The sequence below is a fragment of the Squalius cephalus genome (assembly GCF_949319135.1).
Source record: "Squalius cephalus genome assembly, chromosome: 17".
Classification (NCBI taxonomy): domain Eukaryota; kingdom Metazoa; phylum Chordata; class Actinopteri; order Cypriniformes; family Leuciscidae; genus Squalius; species Squalius cephalus.
In genome coordinates, this window is record NC_137138.1 from 3,553,292 (window position 1) to 3,566,152 (window position 12,861).

The 12,861-nt window shown below is 37.6% G+C and overlaps 1 protein-coding gene across 10 annotated transcripts in view; it reads right to left on the bottom strand.

Annotated features, from left to right (window-relative positions):
• add1 (adducin 1 (alpha)) overlaps positions 1 to 12,861 on the bottom strand; it is a 45,011-nt gene that overhangs the window by 18,928 nt on the left and 13,222 nt on the right. For 6 of the 10 annotated variants that reach the window (XM_079847559.1, XM_079847556.1, XM_079847564.1 and 3 more), the window contains exons 2-10: positions 7,833 to 8,034; positions 6,567 to 6,729; positions 5,508 to 5,659; positions 5,347 to 5,427; positions 5,012 to 5,161; positions 3,922 to 4,065; positions 3,704 to 3,802; positions 2,698 to 2,871; positions 2,064 to 2,411 (exon numbers count right to left, since the gene is read on the bottom strand). In XM_079847559.1, the coding sequence (XP_079703685.1) occupies positions 2,064 to 2,411; positions 2,698 to 2,871; positions 3,704 to 3,802; positions 3,922 to 4,065; positions 5,012 to 5,161; positions 5,347 to 5,427; positions 5,508 to 5,659; positions 6,567 to 6,729; positions 7,833 to 8,027 (1,506 nt within the window). In that variant the 5' untranslated portion in view covers positions 8,028 to 8,034. The remainder of the gene's footprint in view (positions 1 to 2,063; positions 2,412 to 2,697; positions 2,872 to 3,703; positions 3,803 to 3,921; positions 4,066 to 5,011; positions 5,162 to 5,346; positions 5,428 to 5,507; positions 5,660 to 6,566; positions 6,730 to 7,832; positions 8,035 to 12,861) is intronic. The other 4 variants (XM_079847558.1, XM_079847563.1, XM_079847557.1 and 1 more) reach the window with 1 other exon arrangement.

A 12,861-nucleotide genomic window follows, 5' to 3' on the forward strand; every position in this document is an offset into this window, starting at 1 on the left:
GAAAAGAGGAATTAAAAAGCCAACACAAATGTTTTTAAGCGTTTTAAGGAAAAAACATGGAGTCATAAAAACAGCAAGCCACAACTCCAGAATTATAAGCAGCCGAGCTTTTTCCTCCCACAGAATGTGCATCAAAAACCTGCCTTTTCTCTGATATTCCTCGATTGCCTTCAAAATTATTGTTATTTTCTTGGAAGCATTTTCATTTGCAGTCTAGCTGAAGCTCAAAAAAATTTTTTTTTTTCATATTTCACCCAAACACTAAAAGATTTGTTAGTAATTTAAAGTATGCCAGATGGAAGAAAGAAAGTAGCAAAAATATGAAAAGAAAAAATAGAATTTTTTTATAGAGATTTTCTTAAATTAAAAAAACAAAAAACAAATCTATATCTGGCCTTACATTAAAATGATTTAATATCAGTAAACCAAATTTTTTTTTTAAAGGTGTAACTCAAAGATAATAGATTTTTTTTAAAATTATGACATTATATTCATGGCAATTAAGCACACATTAGTAGCATGCCAAAATGCAACACAGGGCTTATCTGTCATTAAAATAATGTCAAAATGGAAAAACTAATACATCTTAACGGGCCTAAAAAAAGTTTTATTTTCTCTATGCAAATTTCATATTTCCTGTTATATTATTTTTAGATGAAATATGACCAGTTTTTGTGAGATTCATCCATCCGTTCACTCCAAAGCTTTCCAATGCGACAGGCTTTTATCTAAAGAGCATTCATAAATGATCACACTGTAAGTCTTCGACTGTACTCCAGTATTTGCTGTCTTCATCACTGCATCTAAGTGCACAGTAAGTACATTATCCACACAAATGGCTCTCTACAAGGCTTCCTGCGATAGTTACTTAGTTTGCTCTGAGGAAACCGTTCATGTGGAGTAACGGCTCCATTAAAACACAAACAATACAAGAGGTGCGAAATAAAGCAATAAATGAAACAAACAACAACAGAAACAGGAGGAAAATCCATAGCAGCAGAAAGGATTAGCCACACCCACTTTGCGCACATGCCACACCCTCCTGGTCCCCCAGGAGAAGATCCACAATGCATCTGATCAATCATGCAACACAGCATGCACTGAGCAGCCGGAGAGAACCCTGACACCCCTTCGACCAATCGTGAGAGAGGGGGAGGAGCCTGACACTGTGATTGACATACAGACTTGCTCAGAGAGAAATCAGAGGAAGCAAGATCCAGAACAGATGGTTAAGGTTAATAGGTTAGTTAAAAAGTTAAAGAAATGCAATCTGGACCAAGTGATCAAACCCAGTGAGAATCTTAAGACAAGAACTACAAGCAATTTTTTTGAGATTTTGGCCTATTTAGCTCTCCATAAAGTGTTGTTTCAAACTACTGGAAAGAAAACATCCTAAACAAAGTGTTTATTTTATTGGACTTCATCTATCTGCATCTTAAGATTTCAATTACAATACATATCATAACATGCTGCAAGTCAATTACTCTCTGTATTCTGAAGGTTATTACACTGGGCTTTGTTAATATATATTTGGTGCAAATGATTATTTCTGGCTGTTGACAGTATTTTCTGTGATAAAAAGTGATAAAAAGAGAAATGTAAAACTTTGACTTTAATACGTCAATGAAACAAGAATTTTCAACATGGCTTTATCCAATGTTCAGATTTCTATTCTAGACATGTATGCAAATTAGTGCATATTTACTTCATTTGCATATGTTAAACATTAAAAAAACTTGCAACACAATTTTTTTTTCACAATGGATAATAGATATCATAGGGTGTTGTGATTAATGTTTTTTCCCTATTCACCTGTAGTGCCTTGCCTTAAGAAGTCAGCTGAGAGAAAAAAGCTGTATATTTACAGGACGAAACGAGTCTAAAGGACAATTTTCTTTGGTTGTCAAACATTTCACTCGAAGAAAAAGGCATACACGCCCTAAACCGCTTGGGTATGAGTAAGGGGGTGTTTCTTTGCCCTGGTGTCGGGGTGCTAACCAGCCGCCCTCTCTGGCTCTGTAGCAGTACGTTTCTAAACTATGAACAATAAGGTTGGCACAGACCAAGCAGTTGGTAATACAGCTTGGCACGCAGACACCGGACGAGAGAGACTGCAGCAAGGGTTTCACGTGATCGTGTGTTATGTTCGTCCACACCTTAGTCTTCGCCTTGGGGCTACCGCTGCCGTCCTGGCCTTCCTCCGCCGACTCGTCGGGCCGCGCGGCGGCTAGCCAGCGAGTCTTGTCCCGCTGCTGCCGCTGAAAGCTGTGCTTTAACGGGGAGCGCGCACCCGAGTCACTGTCCTCGGCGTATGAGTAGCCCGTGGCTGAAGCGGGAATCTCAACGTCACTGTACTTTTTAGCTTTATCACGCAGCGCCGGGCAACGGTACGGATAACCAGTCCTGTAGCCCTGTGGAGAGAGAAAGAGAAAGAGAAAGAGAAGAGAGAGAGAGAGAGAGAGAGAGAGAGAGAGAGAGAGAGAGAGAGAGAGAGAGAGAGAGAGAGAGAGAGAGAGAGAGAGAGAAAGAGAGAGAGAGAGAGAGAGAGAGAGAGAAAGAGAGAGAGAGAGAATCAAGTCAAGTCAAATATGTTCACAATACACACGGCACCATTATTGAGTTGTTAAAAATCAAGGGAAAATAAATAAATGAACAAAAAAATTATAAAGTAATAACAGAGTTTGTTCTCTCGCTTACCAGATTATCCAGCATCCTCATCAAGGCCTCAAACTCCTGCTCCCCGATCTGCCACTTCGGGTGCGAGCTCGACCCGTCTCCAGCCGTCTCCAGGTGGCGTGGGCGAGATTTATACTTGCCTGGGTCCAACATTACCAGGTTATCAGGACCGCCCGCACTGGCGAGGGTGCGGACCTGGAATTTCAGACCGGAAACATTGACATTTAATCTAATAAAGCCAAGTGCATCAACTAAGGCCTATAAATGACCAAAGCTTTGCTGTAAAACCTGTTGCACACAATCTACTACATTCCTTCTGTCGTCTGATTGATATTTAGCTTAGCAGGTAAAAGGCTTTTAAGTATAATTTTCTCAGTATAATAGTGTCTTTTTGCTGTGAAATCTTTAGTCATTTTTATAAAGTAAACAAAAGAATAACTTTGATATTGTTAGTAATATTTCAAGATGAGCACTGAATGGATTGAGGAAACTTTGGTTTACTTGATAATCCATACATAATTTTTTAGAAAAATCATAAGTATCAAATATGATCATCAGGCTTTTGAGGAAGGTTTATTTGTTCATCTCTCAATCATCATTATATTTCACAGCATTATGTGTTTTAAAACTACAGAGCTTTGAAACTAAGCATTTAAATATCATCTTACTAAATCATATTATTGGTCGATTTAGTGGCTGATATATATATATATATATATATATATATAATATCATGAAAGTCGCCTGCTGTTATAAAGCTCTCATTATTTACATTACAAGCATAAGAATGATCTTTTTGTTCAAATAAATATCAGCAACTGCAACAAAAAACAAGTATTTTTGCTCAATTTGGGCCATAAAAAATGTAGCTGTTTTTTTCCTCTCTCATTATGTTCACAATATTAGACGATTTGTGCCACAAATTTTTTTATTTTTCTGACTATATTATTATGTCAAGCTTTACAGGGTTAAAGCCCTGCTAGAAAACAATAATTTCACATATTAAAAATGCTAAATTGATGGATACCTGAATCTCACAGGCTGTGACCAGGTTGTGAATGTAGTAAAACGCCTCTTCAACTGTTTCTCCAACAGACACCAGACCGTGATTCCTCAAAATCAACACCTGAACACAAACAATTATCTCAATCACACATTTACACAACATAAAACCAGATAGAGCTCAGGCTTATAGTCAGACAGAAATTGAAATAGCCATTTAATCTCTGTGTGTATATATGGTACCTTGCTCTTGGGACCCAGGTTCTTCTGTATGAGGACGTTCTCCTCCTCGTCCACCAGGATACCGTGGTAATCGTGGTACGCCACCTCGCCCAGCGCCAGAGCCTCGGGTGAAATGGGCAGAAGACCACATTTCATAGCAGACACCTAGAGGTCAAATTATTTAAATGATTAATATGAAGGTATATAACAGTTAAAATTAAAATATACCATGAAATAAGTTTATCATGAAATATTGCAATGAAATGAGAGCATAAATAAATATTGTAAGATGCATTTATTCAAGAATTGAATTTATTTTAAGCCTATTAAAACTGAAATGGGACATGAAACACACATCCAAATACACAGAATTCAAAATTATTAAATACTAATATTAAAAAACGCTGCAATTTGTAAATAAAAATGAATGAAATGTGAACAAACAAGATGCATGTAATTCTTCATTGGTCACCAAAAAATAAAAATCTCTTTATGCTAATAATGCTATGGAAGCTTGTATTCGCCACGGAATAAATCAATTTAAAAGATAATTGCAACTTTTTCTTAATGAACTCGATATATAAACTCACAATTCAGAGGAAAAAAACGTCAGAACTGTGAGATAAAAAGTCGCAATTACCTTTTATTTTTTATTCAATGGCGGAAACAAGCGTCCATATTATGCTAATATTTGACTGTATGCAATAGTTTTAGATAAAAGCATCGGAATTAAATTAATTAATTAATTAAAAAGTTGGTCCCACTTTATATTAAGCATCTTTACTGTAACTACCATTTTCAAACATTTAAATGAATCATTTGATATAATGCACTAATTGTTTACATGTTTTTGCATTGTATTTGCATTTAAAAAAATACCTGCATGTAATTACAGCTGTAATTTAATTCTGTAATGACATCTATAATTCCCTTAGCCCTTAACCCATCCTTAAACTTACCCGTACCACCAACCCTGCCCTAACCTTACCCGTATCCCACATCAAGTGTTTTGCAATACAACGAACACATTAGTTAAAGACATCTAACAGAAAGTGTGACCCAAACGTTTATTGTGAGATGATTATTGAGTTTGTCATGAACCGGCTCGTACCGCGGCGCCAGCGGGCGTGTGAATATGCACGATGCACTTGATGTCGGGCCGGGCCGCGTAGATGGCGGAGTGGAGGGTGAAGCCAGCCTGGTTTACGCCCAGATTCGTGCTGCCTCGGTCTACGATCTCACCCTGAAGGTTGATCTTCACCTGAGGACACAAACAATGCTGATAAATACAAGTTACAACTGCTGGCTACTCCGAACAACTTTAATTATTTTCCTACAGGTAATACACCATTTAATAATAATAATATCTGTAAGCATTAATAGCCTGATGTCAGTCACGTTCTGAGAGCCAATCAGATGGTTGGGATAAAATAAAGGCAGGGTTACCAGACTGGAGGCCGTGACTTCACTGAACAGAAGACCGAACGGGACAACCAGAAAACGCTCCTGTTCTGTGTTCAGCCGGACCTGAAGAGACAGAGAGGTTTAAATCGTAATGCGACATATCAAACGTCCTGAGATGTGTTGTATATATTTGTGACACTCACAGTCAGGTGGTTGTAGATGAGCTGAGACCAGCCGAAGAGGTCGGCCAGGCGGTAAAACGCAGCGAGTTTACAGCGCAGGAGCTTCTCTCCCTTCTCATAAGCGATGGAGCCTGAACCTCTCAGGTCATTGACTGGAGTCACCATCCCCAAACCTAAACACACACACCACACACACACACACACATCTGTTAGGACTGTTCTGCCACTAATACATAAACATATATAGGTGTAGAGTTCTTTAAAACACTGAAGTTGTTGTTTAAAGAAGTATTTCACTTTCAGGGTTATCATTAATTTAAACTAAAACCATTAAAAATTTTTTTTTTTCGTTACTTGAACTAAAATAAACATTAACTGAAATTAAATAAAAGTTATTTGCCAAGGCAACATTTCTAATTTTCATTTAGCTTAACTAGTTAAAACTACTAAAAAAAAGAAAGAAAAAAAAAGAAGACGACAAATTAAAAAATTTATACAAATTACAAAAACACAAAATTACAAAAAAAAAAAAGGGAAAATATTAAAATAAAAAATGCTTAAAATATTAGTACCAAGGACGAAAATGACAAACTGAAAAATTAATTAATTAACTAATTTAAAAAAGACACAAAATTACTAAAACTAAAATAAAATAGCTTAAAAATATCATTACTAAGTATTATGTACTAAAGTAACTAAAAGTATAAATAATACAAATGAAATATACATTTTTTTTTAAACTATTAAATTATAGACACAACAACATGACTAAAAATTAAAACAGAAAATATTAAAAAAAAATTATGAATAAAAATGATCCAAGTAAATAAATGAATATAAGGTCAATACGTCAAGGCATGACAGTAAAGTGGAGCAGATTGTATATTTTAACTTTTTGGATTCATCATTATTTGTTAAATGTTGGGGTTTATGTTTATAATAAAAAAGACGTCATGAGTGTGATGTGATGCATCACGATCTTTGCAGTGCCCGTAGGAAGTTTGCGTGCTCAAAGTCTAGAGTGACCGTGCCTTAACGCAGTGGATTCCCACACACACACACACACACACACACACTCACTCATGTTGAGGGCAGCCATGCCTCCCTGCGGGGCGGCGGGGTACATGGTGGGAACGCTGGTGGTCATGAAGTCAGCGATCTGCTGCAGGGCAAGCAAACTGGTGGGGGTTTTCCCCTTCTTCATCTGATCCTGGATCAGAGACTCCAGCTCATCACAGAACACCTGAAACACAGGAGAACACACACACACACACACAATTACAGCCAGAACTATACGGTTTCTGGAAATGACTTGAGGAATCATTCGTGTCTGTAGCACACACAGTACGGGACGAGTTACACACTAAAAATGGTTCTTAATCTGCAACCTGGAATCTCAAACCTTGCAATACTGAAAATATATAGATATTATTCTGTACATTTGTACATAAATATTGTTTTCTGACATTTTTATTTGCCTGAGATGCTCGATTTCCAAAAGGTGAGCATCTAAAGTTAAGCACCTTCAAACCATCGGGAATGTACTTGATCTTGACTTCGATGTGAAAAATATTAGAGGGAACATTGACAGCGACGCCTAGATCGCTGATGGTACTTGGCCTAAAAAGCGTGAGAGCTGAAAATCAGCTGCCGTTCCTTCACTCCCTCAATTTCTGCCTGGATAAAGAGCATCTTTATTCTTCCGCTGACCGTCCGCTTGCATAAACAGAATCCCCTCTGTGCTCACACACACACACACACACACACACGCATGATTGCTGGGCATATTGAGAAATCAGTCACGAGGGGGTTTATTGAGAGCTGAATGAACTGTATGTATACCACCAGAAATATGAAGCATCGCAACGGCTTTCAACATTGATGATAAATATTTCTTGAGCATCAGATCATCATATCAGAATGATTTCTAGATTTCTAGATTTCTAGAGTAATGATGCTGAAAATTCAGCTTATATTTAAATAGAAAACAGTTCATTTAAATTGAATTAACATTTCTCAATTTTACTGGGTTACACTTTATTTTAAAGGTGTCATTGTGTCAGTGTAACTATATATTTAAGTACTGTGTAATATTAAGTAACTACATGTGCTTACTATAGGGTTAGGGTAGGATTAGGATTTGGTTGAGGGTTAATTGCATGTAATTATTCATAATTTACTGTTATTACTAATGCAAATATGTTACCTTTTACAGTTTTTGCTGTATTTCGATCAAATAAATGCAGCCTTAGTGAGCAGAAGAGACTTCATTTTAAAACATAAAAAAAAAAAAAAAGCAGTAGTGTGTATGCTCATGCGTTCTGCAAGTGTGTGTTGTGTTCTCACTGGACTCTGCAGGATCATAGAGACTCTCTTCCGCTGCTCCATCATGTTGAAGTCCTGCCGCAGGTCGGGCGCCATGTTCCTCTCTCTCTGGTACTCCGGGCTGCTCTCGTCCACACGGTCGAAGTAACGCTCCTTATGAGGGGGGTTGGTGGGAGGGGGGGCCGTCACCACCCCTGCACCTGAGTCTCCGTTCATCACACACCTGCAACAGAGCTCAGTTTATTTATGCATGCATTTATGATTTAACTCCATATCAGCAACACTGGCTATATCCATGGCAATCAACATTATTTCAATTCAAAAAATTATTCTGATTACAATCAATTCAAAACATTGTTTACAATAATTTTTAAAGAAATTCTTAAAAAACAATCAATATACAAACAAAATCTGACATTTATATCAATAGTAACAACAGTAATAATGCAACAGAGGTCAAAGTTCAGGGGGAAATTGGCATACTTCACCTATGTGCAAATTTTACTTTAAAGCTACTCTATGACTTCTTTTATAACAGTGTATTTTATTTTCTAATATGTTGTATAGTAGAATTTAGATACATATTTAAATACAAATAAATTATCATCAAAACTTTATTTTTTAAGGAATACATTTTTCTTCCATGTTTTAATTTTAACAGTAAAGCTCATTGTGCAGCACGTTATTTGACAAAAAGTTGGTTTAATTTCATGTGATTAAAAGAAATTAAGTTAATGTTTTATGTCTTCATTTGATTACCAGAAAAAACACAACACAGAATGTGTGTGAAAAAAATGAAAAAATAAAATGTTGTATAAGTTTCTTTTTTAAAAATTAATTAGACATGATTTTTGATTACTAAAAAATTTACTAGTAGTTTTGGTGGGTCTACCATCCCCTTTGAAAAAAATCCTAGGGAAAACATTGCATATTATTTCCCTTTTTTACATTTTTTTTAGGTGAAATATAATCTGGACATGAGATTCACCCACTGAGAGTCATTTTAAACGGGCATAGGAGACAGAATGCTGCACAGCGGGAGTGTGCGAGTGGTTATAACGGGCTGTTTACTATCGAGTGCTCTGGACATAATGCGCTTTCTCAGTCCATTAAGCAAGAGTCAAGACAGGCATGATGTTCAGGAGGAGGAGAACGGAAGACATTGGGACTGTTCAAGGGGGCATCGAGCTCCTAAACAGATCCTGCTGTTGTCACAGCAACTACATCATCATTAGCAGCCACACGGAGTAATGCTCTGGGATCAAAACAAGTTAAGCTCTACATAATGCAGTTTAATATCACAGAAAATAAGACTCAGTAAAAAGTCAGAAATCAGGATGACAGTAGCAATTGCTCTTGTGATAAATTCAGTCTAAAGGCCCTTTCACACTGGACGCGATTTTGACGTACGAATAATTCGCGCGATGGTTTTATTTTTTGATCAGCTGTTTGTGTAATGAGTGCTTCCACACCGAACGCGAATGTGCTGCGGCGAAAAAACGACTTTTTTTTTTTCCGTTTCGATGTCGATTTTTTTTTCCTTGTGCGGCGACAGAAAAGGCTTCAGCCAAACGCATACTACAAGGACAATGATTGTGTGGCGTAACATTGCCAACCAACTCGGTCATCACGACTGTGAGTATGTTGTGTGATAGTTTTAGTTGTTGTATAGTCCTGTGCTGTGTAGGCTAGCAGGCTAAACTACATTTGGGATAGAAAGCTAATTGTCAAAGATAGAGATAGAGACCGTGTTTACGCGGCTCATGTGATGGGTTTTGACGCGAACTATTCGCACACGAACTATTCGCTTTTTCGTTACGCATCCGGTGTGAAAGGGCCTTAACTGTGATGAAAATCCAGCTTTGAATGTAGTTTATATGTCTATGTGGTGTTTTTAATCTGCTTTAAGACAAACCATGTGTAAATTCATAAGTCGACAGCATTGCTGAGTATTTCCTCCTTAAAACTGCAGTGAACCAAAGACAGTCTCAAAAACACGCTTTGAAATCGCTGGTGTTTCTGACGTCACAAACTACCTTGTAACCAATCAGATCAACGTGTGATCGTCAACCAGTGGATCTCTGAGCTGAGTGAGTGGAGGCAGGGCTCATTTGCATATTCATAGAACCGCGCATACTAAATGAGGCAAGGGTGTCGAGTTACATTCAAGCTATTTTAAGGCATGACTATTTTCCTTGATATTTTTCAAGGAAAAAACATTTAAATATGTCATTTTAAATGATCAAAGATGAGTTTTAAGGGATAAAATTATTGACTACAGGGGGACTTCAAGGTTAAATTAAGATAAAAATTCTAAAATACATTCAGATTTCTGATTAGAATGCCGTTAGTGTCGAGTATCTGCAGGAGAATCAATGACACTAAGGCAAAGAGAGAGAAGGAAAGGGAGACAGTCTGTCTGACTCAGCATTATTGATCGTCTAATGTCTATCTAAGTGGTTTTGTTTCTGTAAGCTGATGTTTCAAAGCCACATGAACATGTACCTGATGCTACAGAACCTACGACACAATCTGCCCAATGCAACACATTATTACAGCATGAAGTCAACAAGCACAAGCTGCTCATTTCACCCCAGCACAGGAAATAACTGCAGCATTGAGTAATGAAACCCTGGAGCTCCTGACAGATGCTCTGCTCTCAGTCTGCAGAAACACAGGGAGTCTCGCAGACCGCTCGTCCTCATTTCAGCTTAAACCCCCTAAATGAGCACGCTCAATCAGAAGCAGGACAATTAAAACATGCAAATAGGTTTCTCTACATCTTAATGGCTGCTGAGTTAAAATGAACGACAACAAAAAGTGTATTTCATGCAAGAATTCAATGCAAGAATTCAGACTTTAATAATAGCTATAACAATTATTATTATTATTTTTTGCCTTCATTAAAGACAGAACTGTTTTAAAGGGGGATATAAAGTGACAGGACGAAGAAAAGATGTGGTAGGGCTGCAAAATTATTTGGGAAAAAAATCGAATTGTAACTTTTCTGATAAAAATTGAGATTTAAAATGTGATTTAAAAACTCCAGGTTTTGCTGTTCTTTGTTTGCAGGGCTGCAAAATTCTTCTTATTAAAAATATGAAACAATAAGAAATGTTACTGCTGTAATATTTCACTGTAAAAAAAAAAAAAAAGTGAACCATGATTTTTCAGATGAAATGCGATAAACTGCTGTGGTTGTTAGTAGGGCTGCACAATTATTATTATTACTATTAAAAGTTTTAAACAAAATAAGAAATGTTACTATTGTAACATTTCACTGTAAAATAAAAAAAGGGAATTTAAGATGTATAAATAAATTTAATTTTACAGTACAAGTGTAATCAATGCTATTATTTATGGCTGTCTAAGTTTCAGTTAAGCATTTATTTTTCTGCAAAAACCACAGGGAGCACTTAAAGCACTTAAAGATTCTCTTTTGTTGACAACAGCTGGTTTATAATCGCTTCTCATTACAAGTTTGAGAAGATGGCTGTGCGTGTTGCACGCTATAAGTGACTCAATCTCAGAGACGAGTCCGTGTGGAGCAGCATTTACAGCGAACCTCGACTCAAATGTGAAAAACAAACGTCCTTTAGAATTAGTGCTTAATACACCCGTGCATCTGTCTCTCTCTATCTCTCCAGAGTTTCCTCCCACTCTCTTTCACGATGTGAATTACAGCGCAGCCCTTCTGTGTTCTTCTCCTTGGTAACTGCACAGACACCGAGAGACGCTTTAGTTTCCAGCGCAATCACATAAAGGCCTCGGACGTGTTCAGATATAGACGCCTCTTCATGCAGAATTCGGAATAAACTGGGATTTGAGCACAAATTAAAAGTCATCTGAGAATAAAATAGCGCTAGTTCTCCTGCATGTTGTCTTTCACTTCCTGTTGAGAAAGGAAATACAAATGACACCCCTCACAGAGAACAGAATGATTGGAAAATGGAAACCACTCCTGCCTCTGTATGAACCAAAATACTCTCATTATCTTGGACTTCTGATAATATCCTGTGACTATCAACATCAAACTTTCCATGAAAATCCAACCGATTTGTTCCAGTATCTCCCAGAGTCCACAGCCAACAGCGATTGGTTTTTCCGTTGTGCTTTTGATTGATTTTAGGCATTAGTTGCAGACAAATGCAGTGACCCTTTAGGACCGAACAAAGCTTTTACCCCTAAATGAATCACAGTACAATAAGAATCTGTCCAGACACAATTGTTGTCCCGTCATCCTTCCAATAAATATAAAGGCTGTGATACACCAAGCCGAAGTAAAAAAACTAGCAGCGACGAAGGCCAACTGTGAGGTTGACTCGCGTCGGCTGCGTCTAGGCCAAAGAGTTGTGATTGAACACACAGCAAAGACAACAGCTGTTCTGCGCCTGCGTGGACGGAAATAACGCTCTATATCAGCAGTTTCAACAGTCTATACTGGTCATTCAAGGACTGCGGATATACAAAACAAAGCAGCGCTTGCTTACCATTTTAAATATCAATCATGCTGATCACTCTCTTTATTCCTGGCAGCTCATGTTATACAAATATTCGTAATGTTCGATAAACTGAACAGCCAATCAAAAGGGCATTTACATGACTTAGCAAAACGTGTATGCATTTCTGGCTGTTCATTTACACGACAACAGTCTTTTGGGGGGGGGGGGGGGGGGCCTGAAAATGTAAGTTTTTGAAAATGACACTTTTCGTCTACAAACCACAAAAACATGAATTTGTGAAATCGGTGACGCCATGCACATGCGTGTTAGGTCTACAGGCACGCGTGAGCGCTCAACCAAAACAACACTGGCGGACTACAGGACTGTGTTTGTTCTGCTCAAGAGACAGAGTTTATTGAAGGTGCAGTGTGTAAGATCGACAGCTAGCAGTTGAAATTAGGGCTGCATGATTAATCGAAATGAAGATTATTTTATGTGCAGCTTGTCAGTGAAGTACGGCTCTGTGATCAGCAGTAAAAGCTGCTCCATCTGAAAGCCAGAGGGCGCTCTCGCACAGAAACTCCCAATATGCAATGCAGAAGTAGACC